Source organism: Penaeus monodon, chromosome 26 (genome assembly GCF_015228065.2).
Source record: "Penaeus monodon isolate SGIC_2016 chromosome 26, NSTDA_Pmon_1, whole genome shotgun sequence".
In the NCBI taxonomy this organism is placed as follows: domain Eukaryota; kingdom Metazoa; phylum Arthropoda; class Malacostraca; order Decapoda; family Penaeidae; genus Penaeus; species Penaeus monodon.
Window position 1 is genome coordinate 11,481,298 of NC_051411.1, and position 13,145 is coordinate 11,494,442.

The window sequence follows — 13,145 nt, forward strand, 5'->3', positions numbered from 1 at the left end:
ATTGGTGGAGATTTAAAGTCCCTGCTTACTATTTATGGCTATTTTGATGAACCTATGGCCATATTTTATGCTGCAGAGGTAGCATTAGCACTAGATTACTTACATAGGTATGTGTATTGGTTTGGCATCACTTGTAGCAAGTTTTAGAATTGTTATTTGAAAATTAACATATATGTATCTTAATTGTAAGATGATTGTTTAAAAAAATCTGAATGAATGTTATTTATCAATAGATTAATGACAGAAAAATTACACCATTATAAATGAATTTCCTTCTGTTCTTGGGAACAAAAGGAAATTTCACATCTTGATATTTATTGTAGTTATTCTAACACTGTCATTCTTTCAGCCATGGCATAGTCCATCGAGATGTAAAACCTGACAATCTCCTGCTGGACAAAAAAGGACACCTAAAATTAACTGATTTTGGTCTGAGCAAGATCACTTTACATAAAGGTAGGTGAATGACATAATTAGTTTTTTTTATATTCATAAGTGTTAGAAGTGTAATGTGAAATAGTATATATTATGATTTGATATATAGCATATCAATATTTAAACAATAACTAAATGTTAAGGAAAGAGAATCCAAATAGATTACAAAAGCATTAGCTATTGTTAATTGATTACCAGTTTGTATAATAAAACAAGTGACTGAAATGGAAGGTTGATAACTATTAGTGTATTCTGTACTTCAGATCCATTATATATATATATATTGTTATTGTTGTTGTTGTTGTTGTTATTATTATTAATATTATTATTATTATTTTTTTTTTTTTCTTCTTCTTCTTCTTCTTCTTCTTCTTCTTCTTCTTCTTCCAATTTCCCCTTTTTCTTCCTTAGTTATATCACTTGGATTATCCTAGATTGAAAAAAACTATATAATCTCTTTTGAATTCCTTGTTGGACCATTAAGGAGGACTGCATGCCTTTGTTTTTACCTTGTCCAAACAGATTTCCCTCTAAGATTTGAAAAACACAATTTTATTTATGTATGCACATTGCAGGGTTGATATTCTGTATAGTTTTTCATAATTAAGATATTACTAACAGAATAATGATACATAAAAATATTGATATACTTTATATTGGTATTGGTATAAACACAAAGCTAAAAATAATTATAGGCTAGTGTTATGTCCACATAATGTACAGCTACTGCGTTTACAGAACTGAAACTATCGGAGATGGTAGCTGGAACCCCAACAACTGCTCGCTCAGGGATGCGCTACATGCGGACTCCAGGACAGATTTTGTCACTCACATCTCACTTGTCTTTTGTAAGTTTTTAGGTTACTATCATTATTTCTTATTTCTTATCTGTACTCCTATAGGATGCTGGAGTACTATGATTATGTTTTCAAGTGTCATGTTAGTCTGTAGATTTCAGAATTGAACTTGGTTTCAGTCATATTTAATTACAGTAAGTAGAAGTGATGTGCCACATCTGCATTATATTCTAACCCTCTGATGGTGGGATTTTCTAGCACTATGTACATATTTTAAGACAAAGAGATAATGAAACAACTTTTAAGGGGCTCTATATCATGACAAATTTTAATGCCTTGCTTTCATTTTCCAGAGGTCAGAAGACAGCAACAGCACCCTCGGCAGCCCAGCTGCCAGTGATGGCAGTAATAGTAGTTTTGTCAGCATTCGTCAAGTGTCTCTGAAGAACCGTAGTGTTAGCCGTCTGGCATACAGGTAGAAGCTCTAGAATTTAAGAAAGTTTTCTGTATAATGTGTATACTATTAGAATCAAGAAAAAGTAGTCTGTGAAGGTTTGTGTTGCAAAAAGTAGTCTGTGAAGGTTTGTGTTGATTCCCATGCATTGTTATTTATAGAGCACTGATTATACGGAGATGTGAATATTTGTCAGAACTGTATAAAAAGTGTTTTTTGTCTCTCCCTTTTTTCCCTAAGGTGATTTTTTATGCAGTTTATTTTACAAAAGTCTTTTTCATTTGTTCAGTTTAACTTTTTAAGTGCTTCACCAGCAGAGCTCAGGGAGGCACACCACAGACGCCTGTGAATGTGACACATGGCTCATTCATAAGTCCAACTCTGAGAGAGAGGAAGAACAGCATTCCAAACCCAGCCACTTCTCTCACCCCAACGATCAACAAAACACTTGCAAACACACAGGGTAAGGTTTCATGAATGGAGGGAAGAACCCATTGTTATTTGTCACCATTGCTTTTGTTAAGGTCCAGTGTGATAATGACAGTATTTTTTCTTACTGTTCTTATATTTCCATTATATACACAATTTGATTTTTACAAAAAGGTGAATAGCACATGAAAATGGATGTTGTTATGATTTGGTTTCATTTCAGGTACTCCTGAACATCAGAATACTAGCAGTTTAGTTAACCTAAAGAGACAGTTTCACTTTTCAAGTGACTGTACACCAAAGAAGGAAAGTGAAGCTACAAAAGAGAAAACTGCTAGATCAGATCACGATTCTGTTTTAACCTTTTCACCTTCAAGAGGCCAGCTGATGGAAGGAGGAGAGGGTGATGTATCCAGTGATTTTGATGTGTCAGCATCAAGTGACCTTGGCCATGAGAGTGGTATTCACCCCTTGCCTATTTGTCCATCCAGGGAAAATAGCCTTGATGATATAAAAGAAGAGATGTCCAGTGACATCAAGTCCTCAGACCTCTCCAGCATCAGTACCAGTTCACCCAAACAGCCATCTGAAAATAGAGGGGAACCCAGGTTCATGGCAGTGCCTCACTCACCAGTCATGCCAACTGGGAACCAGGAGATGTGCATGAAAGAGGATTTGGACTCCAGAATGTTTGTAAGTCCCAATGAAAATGTAGAGGCAGAGATGATTTCTGAGGTCAGGATTTGCAAGCAGGAAGTCACTTCTGCAAATGAGGCACATAATGTGCATGGTGGGCTGTTTAAAATGAGGAGGAGAGACACTGTGGAGAATTCTACTAGCAATGGAGGAGAAGATATGCTTGGCCCTGTCTTGAGAAAACGTATTCGCACGTCCACTGAATGTAGTGATGTCGTTATTGGTGACCAATCTACTGAGGAAACTGATGATGAAGATGTCTTTGAAGGCCTTGAGACTCAATCCGTTATGACAGAAAAGGAAAATAAAATGCCTGACAAATTCCATCCAAGATTGCAGGCACTATCTCAGCTCACTAATCATATGTCTCCAGTGGGAAATCCAAGCATGATTGCAATCACTGGAGGTCACTTTGCAACAGACATTGCAACAAGTTCTCCTATTCCTCCAAAGGTCAGTGAGAACTGTCAAGAATTGCAGGAATGTAGGATACCTGTGTCTGAACCCTTGAGGTCTTCCACTGATAGTGATGAAGGTTCAAACAGTGTTAAAGGTCATTCCTGTGGTGTATCTAAACTTGGAGATTTTCCTCACTGTTTACAAGGTGATTCCAGTGCCTTTGGTCCAAAGGAAAGCACAAGACTAGAAGATTGCAGCAGCCTGAAAGAGGAAACCCACTTCTCAAGCATCAATTCAAACGGTGGTAATTTCAAGGTCCCATCACAAGCCAGAGGCATCAAGCGGCCCCTGGGTTTCAGCAGTGGAAGTCCACCTCCAGCTTCAGGAAAAGTAGCACAGAGTACAGGATTAACAGGAACCTTTGGTGTCTTGCAAGTCACCAATCAAACACCAAAGAGAAGAGACATGAAGAAGAGTCCCTGTACTGAGTCTAGAGATAATGTTCTCCAGAAATCAGAGAGTGAAAGTAGAATATTGTTCAATGGGGGTGAAAGGTATGTTATTTAAAACTTATATTAGAAGTCAAGAAATGTGTCATAAGAATGAAAATCCTTATTGTTTTGTCATTTATTTTATTTAAATTTTTCTTTGAATCTTGCAGACAACTGAAAATGGATATTGGCAACACACATAATGTCAGCCAGTCAGACATAAGCAAGGGTAATAAAGTGCTTGTAAATGATGAAAAGGCTGACAGAAATACTAAGGTATGTGTCTGCCATAAGAAATTCTAGTTAAAATGTGATTTTAGGTGGAAAACCTTATTTTCAGATTTTAAATTGTTAATTTTGTTTTGTTTTGTTTCGTACTGTCTTATTTTTGTTTAACACTCCATGGTTTGTCAATTCCCATTATACTAGTGACATCATTGTAAAGATTAAAATTTTTACAAATAATTTTTTTTTTTTCAATTTGTTAGGACCATGTTACTGGTAACAATAATAGGTGTTCATTATTTTGTTATTACCATTATTATTTTTATTATGTGTATTATGTTTATTATTTTATTGATTTGTTTATTATTTTTTCATCATTATTATTTTTCTTCTTTAGTTGTAGTAAAAGTGGAAAATGCAGTTATTTTTAGCCAGATGAGATAGTTTTTAAGAATATATCTGCATACAATTATATAATAAGACTATTGATAGATACCATTTTAGTAAAGTTCAAAAATGAAGAGATAAAAATCTTTTAAAAAGATGATTAATTTTGCATTGTTTGTGAGTTTCACAAAAGAAAATACGATCACATTCCAGCTAGTGAGGTGGTATAGCGAGAGTGACATGACCTGTGAAACTGGAGAGAAAGAGAGTCTGGTCCAAGATAATGGCCCAGTCACACCCGAAAGTATTTCTTCCGTCAAGCAGCAAAAGCAACATTTCCAGAGCTATCACACTCCAGCCAGGATGCATGTAAATGTTGTTCGTTATGTCTTTTAGAATGTAGAGAACATTTTGCATTTTTGTGTTCCTGTATTGGTATGCCTGTTCATAATATGGTATTTTTGATGATACAGAAAAGAGTCCCATGATCCTTTGAATTGTGATCTCTTGTCAAGTCTGCAATTTTGTGTTCTCCTTTTTGTCCTTCCTTTCTTCTATTTCTCGCATTTGACTTATTTTCATCTTCATTGGCTGGTTTCTTCCTTTTCCTTTCATTCTCTTTCTCCTTTCCTTTCCAGCTCAATTCATTTCTGCTTCTTTTCCTCTCCCTTGCTTTAGTCTTTTCTCTTCTCTTTATTATGCTTCCTTTCCTGTCACTTCCTCATCTTCCAGCGTATGTTGACTTCATTTCTTCTTTTCTGCTCTCTTGCTTTCTCTTTTATCTTCATAATATCGTATTCTTACTTTCCGATTTCTCTGCTCTTTTTTTTCTCTCATTTCTTTTATAACTTATAATTTCTTCCCTTCACCTCTTCCTACTCTTTCTTTCTCCTAACTTGTCTCCTTTATCTTCCTCTTACAGTTTCATACTTTTTTCCTCCTCTCCCTCATCTTTGCTCTCTTCCCTACTTCCATTTCTATACTTTATATTTGTCCTCCTTCACCACTCCCTATATCTCTATATCTATCTCTTCCTGGCTCTTTTCTTTGTTTGATCCTCTTCCTCCTCTTCCATCTCCCTCTCCTCCAAATCCTTCTCCTAATCCTCCTCCATTGTCCCTCCTCCTTCCTCCACCCCTCCATTTTCTTTGTATTTTAATAGTTATCATCATCACACTCGCCATGCTTTACTCATAAGTATTTCTTCACATTTTCCTCCAAATTACCTCTTATCACTCCCCCCAGAGTGTCCCAGGAACACCAGTCCAGGGCATGGGACAGACCCCACTCCGAGCCCCCAAGAGTGTTCGCAGAGGAACCCAACCCCCCATTGCCTCAGAGTCACGCATCCTGGGTACACCTGATTATCTGGCTCCTGAACTCTTGCTGAGGCTTGGCCATGGTAAGGCAATGCAAACCTTAAGCAGTTTGAAGAAGTTAATGTGTGCAAGTAGTGCAACATTATTAAGTAGAGGTAGTGCAACAAGATGGGATGTTTTGTGTGCTGTGTTGTCTTTTGGATTTTACTTGGTGTTAGATTTTAGAATAAACAAAAAATAAGTCATTACTAAGTAATTATTCACATTATCATTTACAACTTGTGAATTTTTGTAGAAATCCCATTTGTTGCAAGATTTGGCTTTAGTCGTAATTTTGTGCTTTACAACCTTTTTCATGTATTATTTATTTACCTTCAAGGGCCAGCAGTGGACTGGTGGGCTTTAGGGGTGTGTCTGTTTGAGTTCATGACTGGCATTCCTCCTTTTAACGATGAATCTCCCGAGGCTGTATTTCATAACATCCTTCAGCGTGGTATGTAACTTATGATTTTACTTTTCTCCAGCTTTATTAGGTATTGTGAACATGTTATTATTATTATTTGATTTTGTTAATTCCTCTGTGTGTGCATGTGCTCTTTTGTATGTGTATGTTTGTGCGTCTGTGCGTGCATGTGTGTGTATTTTTTGCATGTTTGTAAAAGAAAAACATAGATAGTTATATTATATTTTCATTTTAGATATTCCTTGGCCTGAAGATGAAGAATCTTTATCACCTTTTGCTGTAGAGATGATTGACAAGCTCTTGGCATATGACCCCAAAGTAAGAGCTGACTTTGAGTACCTGAGATCAAACCCAATGTATGCTGGGGTTAACTGGTCTGATCTGCGTAACATGGATGCTCCATTTGTGCCCCAGCCAGATGATGCAATGGACACAACGTATTTTGAAGGTGAGAGTTTACATGCTCCTGTATCCTGTTTGTCAATGGCTTTCATAGAGAAAGGAGAATGCCATTCATATTAGAGTCAGATTGGGTAATAGAATATATTTGAAATTAATTCTAAGTTCATTTATTTGATTCTGTTTAATTGTTTATTCTCCTTCTCTATTAGCATCATATTCTCATCTTTGGACAAGTACCTAGAAATGACTTTATACGATTGCTTAAACTAGCCTTCAACTGTTAGATGATTTAGGAGGAATAAACAAAGTGTGGACTAACATTTTTTATTACTTGTTTCTTTTTCAGCTCGAAATAACATCCAGCACCTCACAGTCTCCAATTTTGACCTGTGAATAGATGGCTTCCAGCTGTGGATGCTGGTGAGGAGGAACAGCTGGTATACAATGAGTGTGGACATTCCTGGTTGGACAACTGAAGAGTACAACATCAATTTAGCATTCCTTGTTTAATCTTAAGAGTTTGGCACATCAACCAGATTATGCAACAGGTCATTTATTTCATTGACTGGAAAATGCAGTGCAGATTAAATATGTATTTCAGAGGGAAAATATTAGAAACATTCTGATTGTCTTGTCAGGGGCTTTTGGAACTTACACTTCATATTATTAGCCAATTTTATACACTGTAGATCTACCCTCTTCCCATGTTTTATTCTGAAGACATTTTAAATATGATTTTTAAGGAAAAACTGGATATTTCAGTGCTCGTCTGGTAGTGCACTTATTATTCCATGTATAGCCCATAATTGCGAGCCTGTAGTTAGTGCATATCACTAATGTTAGTGAAATCGAATTATCTAATTTTATATATAATGGAGTAAATGCTATATATTTTTTATAAGTAATAGCATTAGTATTTTAGTATATTATGAATATATGTTATGCGTTTGTTTGCCAGTTTATTGTTTGAGTCATTGTGCCAAGGTATGCATGTGTTTCAAAATATAGTTTGTGTGCTTGTTATGTATTAATAGAGATGGTTCAGTAGCTGTTAGACTTGTAGTCTAGTCATGAGACTCCTACAGTAAAAAAGAAAAGAAAAAAATATTTAAACCTGGGATTTACAAGAGCCTCAGTATTATAATTTTGTGACACTTAAAGTTGCTGAGAGAGAGCATTCTTAGTCCTTCTACATACAGAACTTGAAGACTCCTTAGTCACAAATGTGTAGATGCACACTGTTAAGATGTACCCATCAGCTCTTCTGTGCAAAGTGTTTACGCTGAAGATAGTGAGGCAAGTATAAAGATGTACCTTAGGTTTCCAATGGTGCTTTGAAATGACTGGAAGCATATAATAGGACAGGTGAACTCTTAACATTATAAAAGATGATATTATTTACATATATACTGCATATGATTTATTTTTTCTTTTGTTCTTTCTCTCTCTTTTTTCCTTTTTATGTTTTATAGTTACATAAGGAATTCAGAAAGCTGAAATGTTGTCAAAATAGTAACTTACTGTTCAGATTGCTTACACTCCCTTTGTAAAGCTTGGTTGTAAATACTAGTAAGGTTATAGCAATTGACTTTAATATTAGTAGGGTTATACAAATGTGGAGTTATGAGTTGTGATCCCCCATCTCCCCTCTCTCTCTCTCTCTCTCTCTCTCTCTCTCTCTCTCTTCTCTCTCTCTCTCTCTCTCTTATTTCTCTCTCTCTCTCTCTTCATTTCTCTCTCTCTCTCTCTTCATTCTCTCTCTCTCTTCTCTCTCTCTTCTTCTCTCTTCTCCTTCTCTCCTCCCTTCTCTCCTCTCTCTCTCTCCTCCTTCTCTTCTCCTCTCTCTCCCCCTCTCTCTCTCCCCCCCTCTCACCCTCCTCCTCTCCCTCCTCCCTCCCTCTCTCCTCTCTCTCCTCTCTCCTCTCCTCCTCCTCCCTCCCCTCTCCCTCCCTCCTCCATCTCTCCTCTCCTCTCTCTCCTCCTCCTCCCTCCATCCCATCCCTCTCCTCCTCCTCTCACCCCCCCCACCACATCACACACACATCCCACACACACACACTACACACACACAACACCACAACACACACCCACACCACACACACACACAACACACAACACACACACACACACACACACACACACACACACACACACAACACACACACACACACAACACACACAACACACACACACACACAAAACACACACACACACACACACACACACAACACACACACACACAACACACACAACACCACAAAACATCATATCGTATATATCACACACACACCTATCACACACAACACACACACACACACACACACACACACACACACACACACACACACACACACACACACACACACACACACACGTATATGTGTATATTTATGTGTGTGTGTTTGTGCGTGTGCATGTGTTGTGTGCGTGTACGTGTGTTTATGTATGCATGTGTGTATGTATGTATGTATATCTATTGCCTTTCCTCTCTCTCTCTGTATCTTAGCTTTATATAACCATCAGCTTTAATATCACCATAAAATGTAGATGTCAATAAAGCAGTTAAGTTTACCTATCTGTATTATTATCCTGGTTGATTGTTTGTCATAAGATATATTTATGTTTTTCACTACACACTTCTGCTTTTCCCTTATTAAGATATGTGAGGGTAACAGAAAATGCAGTCAAACAATTTATTTGTTCTTTATATCTATAATTTCTGGTATGGGTTAAGAATCAAACTGCACAGCATAGTTATAAGGTTTTATTTGACAGTCATAAAAAATCTAATTTTCCTAAACTTCATGAGCAGTAAGAACATGTTTTTAAATCTTTAGTTCCAGTACAGTATTGTAACTAGTATTTTTTGGATAATAAAATTATTTTGGATTCATACTATTTGTGAATGTCTTCTGTGATCTCCATTATTTTTCTCACAAGCTCTTGCAGTTGTAATATATTTTAATTCTTATAAATTACCAATAATAAGTTATTTTTTGTATTTACAGTATGTACACAGTTGATGTTGGACAAAGAACAAAATCTTAACTGAATATAACAGTAGGGGCATTCCAATTACATATCTTCTCACACATTTGGTTGTACAAATGTGCACAGAAGAACATTTTACAAAATAGTTGTGTAAAGTGATGTGCTACCTACAACCACACCAAGATTACGGCACAGTTGACCGACTGTTGGGCAACAAAGCACAGTACTTGTAACAAGATCAATGTCTTATCACACAGTATATTTATTTGGGGTGAAATCCATGGGTACTTTGACGATATATTTTATTTCATGATGAGATTAAGTGCATGTTGTTTAGCTAGAGGACTCATTTTTTTTTCTCTCCTTTTTTTCCCCTTTTTTGGAAGGATTCAGGCTTTGGCCACTATATATCAGATAGTTTTTATTAGATGATGATATACCATTATTGTATTATACATGTATTCTCTTTTTTCTTTTCTCTACTTTATATGATATTTATTGATAGTCTGGCAAGCATGGATTTTTCTTTTGTGCGTGATTTATTATGAATTAATAATTCTTGATAATTCAATTTCTTATAAGTAAAGGACTGAATATGCCTTTAAAGCATATTGGAGGTGGAGTGCCCATTTGTCAGTTAACACTGGCCATATCAAAACAGTCACACAAACACTACCAGGTATGACTACAGTGCTTTACATAGTGGAGATAAAGCCGCGACAACCAGGAGCTTGGTGGCTGGGTTCTGGTCGTAACTACCACATCACCAAAAAAAATTGTCGACATTTAACACCATTGCAGTGACATCAACAACACACAATCATTCTAATATTTTCTTTTCCATACATGTATTGGTCCTTTTACAATAGTTTGAACTTTAACTTTCTTTTGCTTCTTTTTCCAAACAAAAGAAAGAGGCACTCGAATGGGTGCTACTCTGTCCAGTGTAAAAACAGATGCCATTTCAAAGACAGTGACTAGAGATGATTTGGAAAGATACTTTGTTGATGTCATTTTGGTGAATATGAATTTGGCCTGACAACCATAGGTGAAGGAGGTACAGCTAGAGACTTACACAAGACCAGAGGAAAGATTTTTAGCCACCTAATCCAGTGCTTTAAGAAATGTTTTTTTAACACTAAAGAAAAATGAGAGTCTTCAAGAGATGGTGTCAGGACATTAAAAATCATTTGAAATACAGTGGAGCAATTCAAAGGACTGACTACTGAAGGCCATTAGACATTTCTGTATTTACTTATATATATATGCTCTTATGCATCAGAAAGACCATTCAGGCCTCAGTCTCTTTGGCTTGGACCACTTATAAAAATACATCATTTGTACTTTCCTCTGAAAATACAAAGATTTTTTTGTATCTTTTTTTGATATAAGTTCATTGACTTAAATATCATGTATTTAGGCTTTCTTGATTCTGGTGCATTACATACCAAGAGGTCAAGCCACAAAAGATCATCGAAAAAATTTCCCAGTCCAAATATTTGTAAATGTGACCATGACGTTTATCAGTGCAAGAAATTCTGTAACATTACATTACAGATTCTTCAAGAAACCTGAAAATTAATTTGACCTAGAAGGTCTTTAAAATTTGCCATTAACAGTTAAGAAAAGCATATGAAATAATCTTTTTCTTCAAGCAAATTTGACAATTTATAGTTTTAACACTGAATGATCGACGATGAGCTGCAGGTTAACCTCATTTACAATCCTCAGATTTTTAACGTTTGTTTCTTTTATCTTCCCATTTCCCCAAAGGCATAACATTAAGTTTGTACCAGAGAATGAAAAGGTATTGCAGTGCTTGTTTTTTTTGTTTTTTGTTTTTTGTTTTTTGTTTTTTGTTTTTTACACTTTTTTGAACTATTTTATATTGTAACTTGTTTCATCTCACACAAAAATATTAATACTTTTTGAAAAATTTCCCCTTGCAATTCATAAGTCATTTTTAGTTTCCTTTTCCTCTCATTTTGTGTGTATATGTGATTTTCTCACTTTTAAGGGGGATTCTTCTCACTTAGTCTATAAAAAGGATCCTGACATTGGTCACTTGAAAGGCTACATGGCATTAATAAGAATAACAATCTTCCAAGCAAAAAACAAAAAAGAAAATTTGTAAGGCTACAGTCAGTTATCAGATTTGCACACCTCGAGGAATCCATGTAACCAATATCACTGAATCCATATTTTGTATTCAGTAAATATACCAGCTCCACAGTAATCAAAACCAGACAAGATCGTCAGTGATGCAACTGTTTACAATAATCACAAGTACAAATTCAGAATTACAGCATACAATATAAGTGCCAGTAGTACAGCCAAGGACCTACGCAGGATGTTCTTTAGTTGGATGGGTGCTATCACAGAAAGTGCGGGACTAAGATCACAAATATCACAGTCCATCGGTCACACAGTTGGCCAGAAGTAATAGCTTCTTTGGCAGAATTTGGGCGTTTTGGGTTTAGTGAAATCGACAAGAACTATTATAATCATGGTTATGCATCCATTCAATAGTGAGTTTAATTTGTGTGTGTGTGTGTGTGTGTGTGTGTGTGTGTGTGTGTGTGTGTGTGTGTGTGTGTGTGTGTGTGTGTGTGTGTGTGTGTGTGTGTGTGTGTGTGTGTGTGTGTGTGTGTGTGTGTGTGTGTGTGTGTGTGTGTGTGTGTGTGAATGCATATTTATACTTTTGTATCTCCTATATGATCAGTTATTTTCATATTATCATTAGATAAAGCAAGATGCATTGAGCTCAACAAGCATTGCTTCTGGCACTGTTAGTTTATTGTGATGTCACTTGTTATTGCACATAGACAGGAGAAAATACCAGATATCTACAAATCGTTCTTTTCACTTTAAAAGTAAAAATAAACATTTTTAAAACAGCTATCTGTAAAAATAAAAAGCTTCATTGTGAAAATATGGTTTGATGTTCAGATTGCTAACTAGATTGTATGTTATCTACAGACATACAGACTTCTTGTTGCATTGTGATAACACAACAAAATGAGTAAAATATTGCTCACTTATTGCATAATTCTTATTGACCATTACAACTTGTTTTTAATCTTGATATTTTCTCCCTTTATCAAGTTCTACATGTAAGTTAAAGCTTTGAAAAAACAAGCTATTAGTAATTAACTAGGAACTCTTCATTCTGGGTCCCTCTGTGTCTAAAACCCTTTTGGTTTATAGATCAAACAATAATCAAAAATCATTTGATCTACACAAGGGAACGCAGTCCAATCACATGCCCTTTATTCCCTTCTTGAGAACAATTTATTCATTTCATAAAGGCAAATACAAAATCAATCTAATCCTGTTTAAGTTTTACAAAAATATGGCACACACTTCCTTTGTGTTGTTACAAGAGCCCAAAGTTGAGTGTGTATTGAGAAAGTCTTTGTAATTCAGTACACAGTCAAGGTAGAATAGTTCTCAGGATTTTGGGCAACTTGCCTATCCCTTTACCATGACAAGTATCTCTCAATAGTAACTCAGTCACTTGCATACCATTGACACACAAGTATACATTCATGCAGTCCATCTCTAACGCTGAAAACTCACTGAGAAATGCTTGTCTGGAAAATTAGAGAACCATATAAACATATCTGGGAAAGACTGCATGTAACAAGTAAGAGATCA

The 13,145-nt window shown here is 35.9% G+C and overlaps 1 protein-coding gene across 2 annotated transcripts in view; it reads left to right on the top strand.

Moving 5' to 3' along the window:
* LOC119589924 (serine/threonine-protein kinase greatwall-like) overlaps positions 1 to 7,587 on the top strand; it is an 11,595-nt gene extending 4,008 nt beyond the window's left edge. Inside the window, exons 5-16 of one of the 2 annotated variants that reach the window (XM_037938582.1) lie at positions 1 to 107; positions 350 to 456; positions 1,174 to 1,283; positions 1,586 to 1,707; positions 2,001 to 2,149; positions 2,339 to 3,764; positions 3,872 to 3,977; positions 4,527 to 4,682; positions 5,559 to 5,715; positions 6,012 to 6,125; positions 6,331 to 6,543; positions 6,844 to 7,587. The exon at positions 1 to 107 is cut by the window's left edge and continues 15 nt beyond it. In XM_037938582.1, the coding sequence (XP_037794510.1) occupies positions 1 to 107; positions 350 to 456; positions 1,174 to 1,283; positions 1,586 to 1,707; positions 2,001 to 2,149; positions 2,339 to 3,764; positions 3,872 to 3,977; positions 4,527 to 4,682; positions 5,559 to 5,715; positions 6,012 to 6,125; positions 6,331 to 6,543; positions 6,844 to 6,890 (2,814 nt within the window). In that variant the 3' untranslated portion in view covers positions 6,891 to 7,587. The remainder of the gene's footprint in view (positions 108 to 349; positions 457 to 1,173; positions 1,284 to 1,585; positions 1,708 to 2,000; positions 2,150 to 2,338; positions 3,765 to 3,871; positions 3,978 to 4,526; positions 4,683 to 5,558; positions 5,716 to 6,011; positions 6,126 to 6,330; positions 6,544 to 6,843) is intronic. The other variant, XM_037938583.1, reaches the window with a different exon arrangement.
* The last annotated feature ends 5,558 nt before the right edge of the window (positions 7,588 to 13,145 follow it).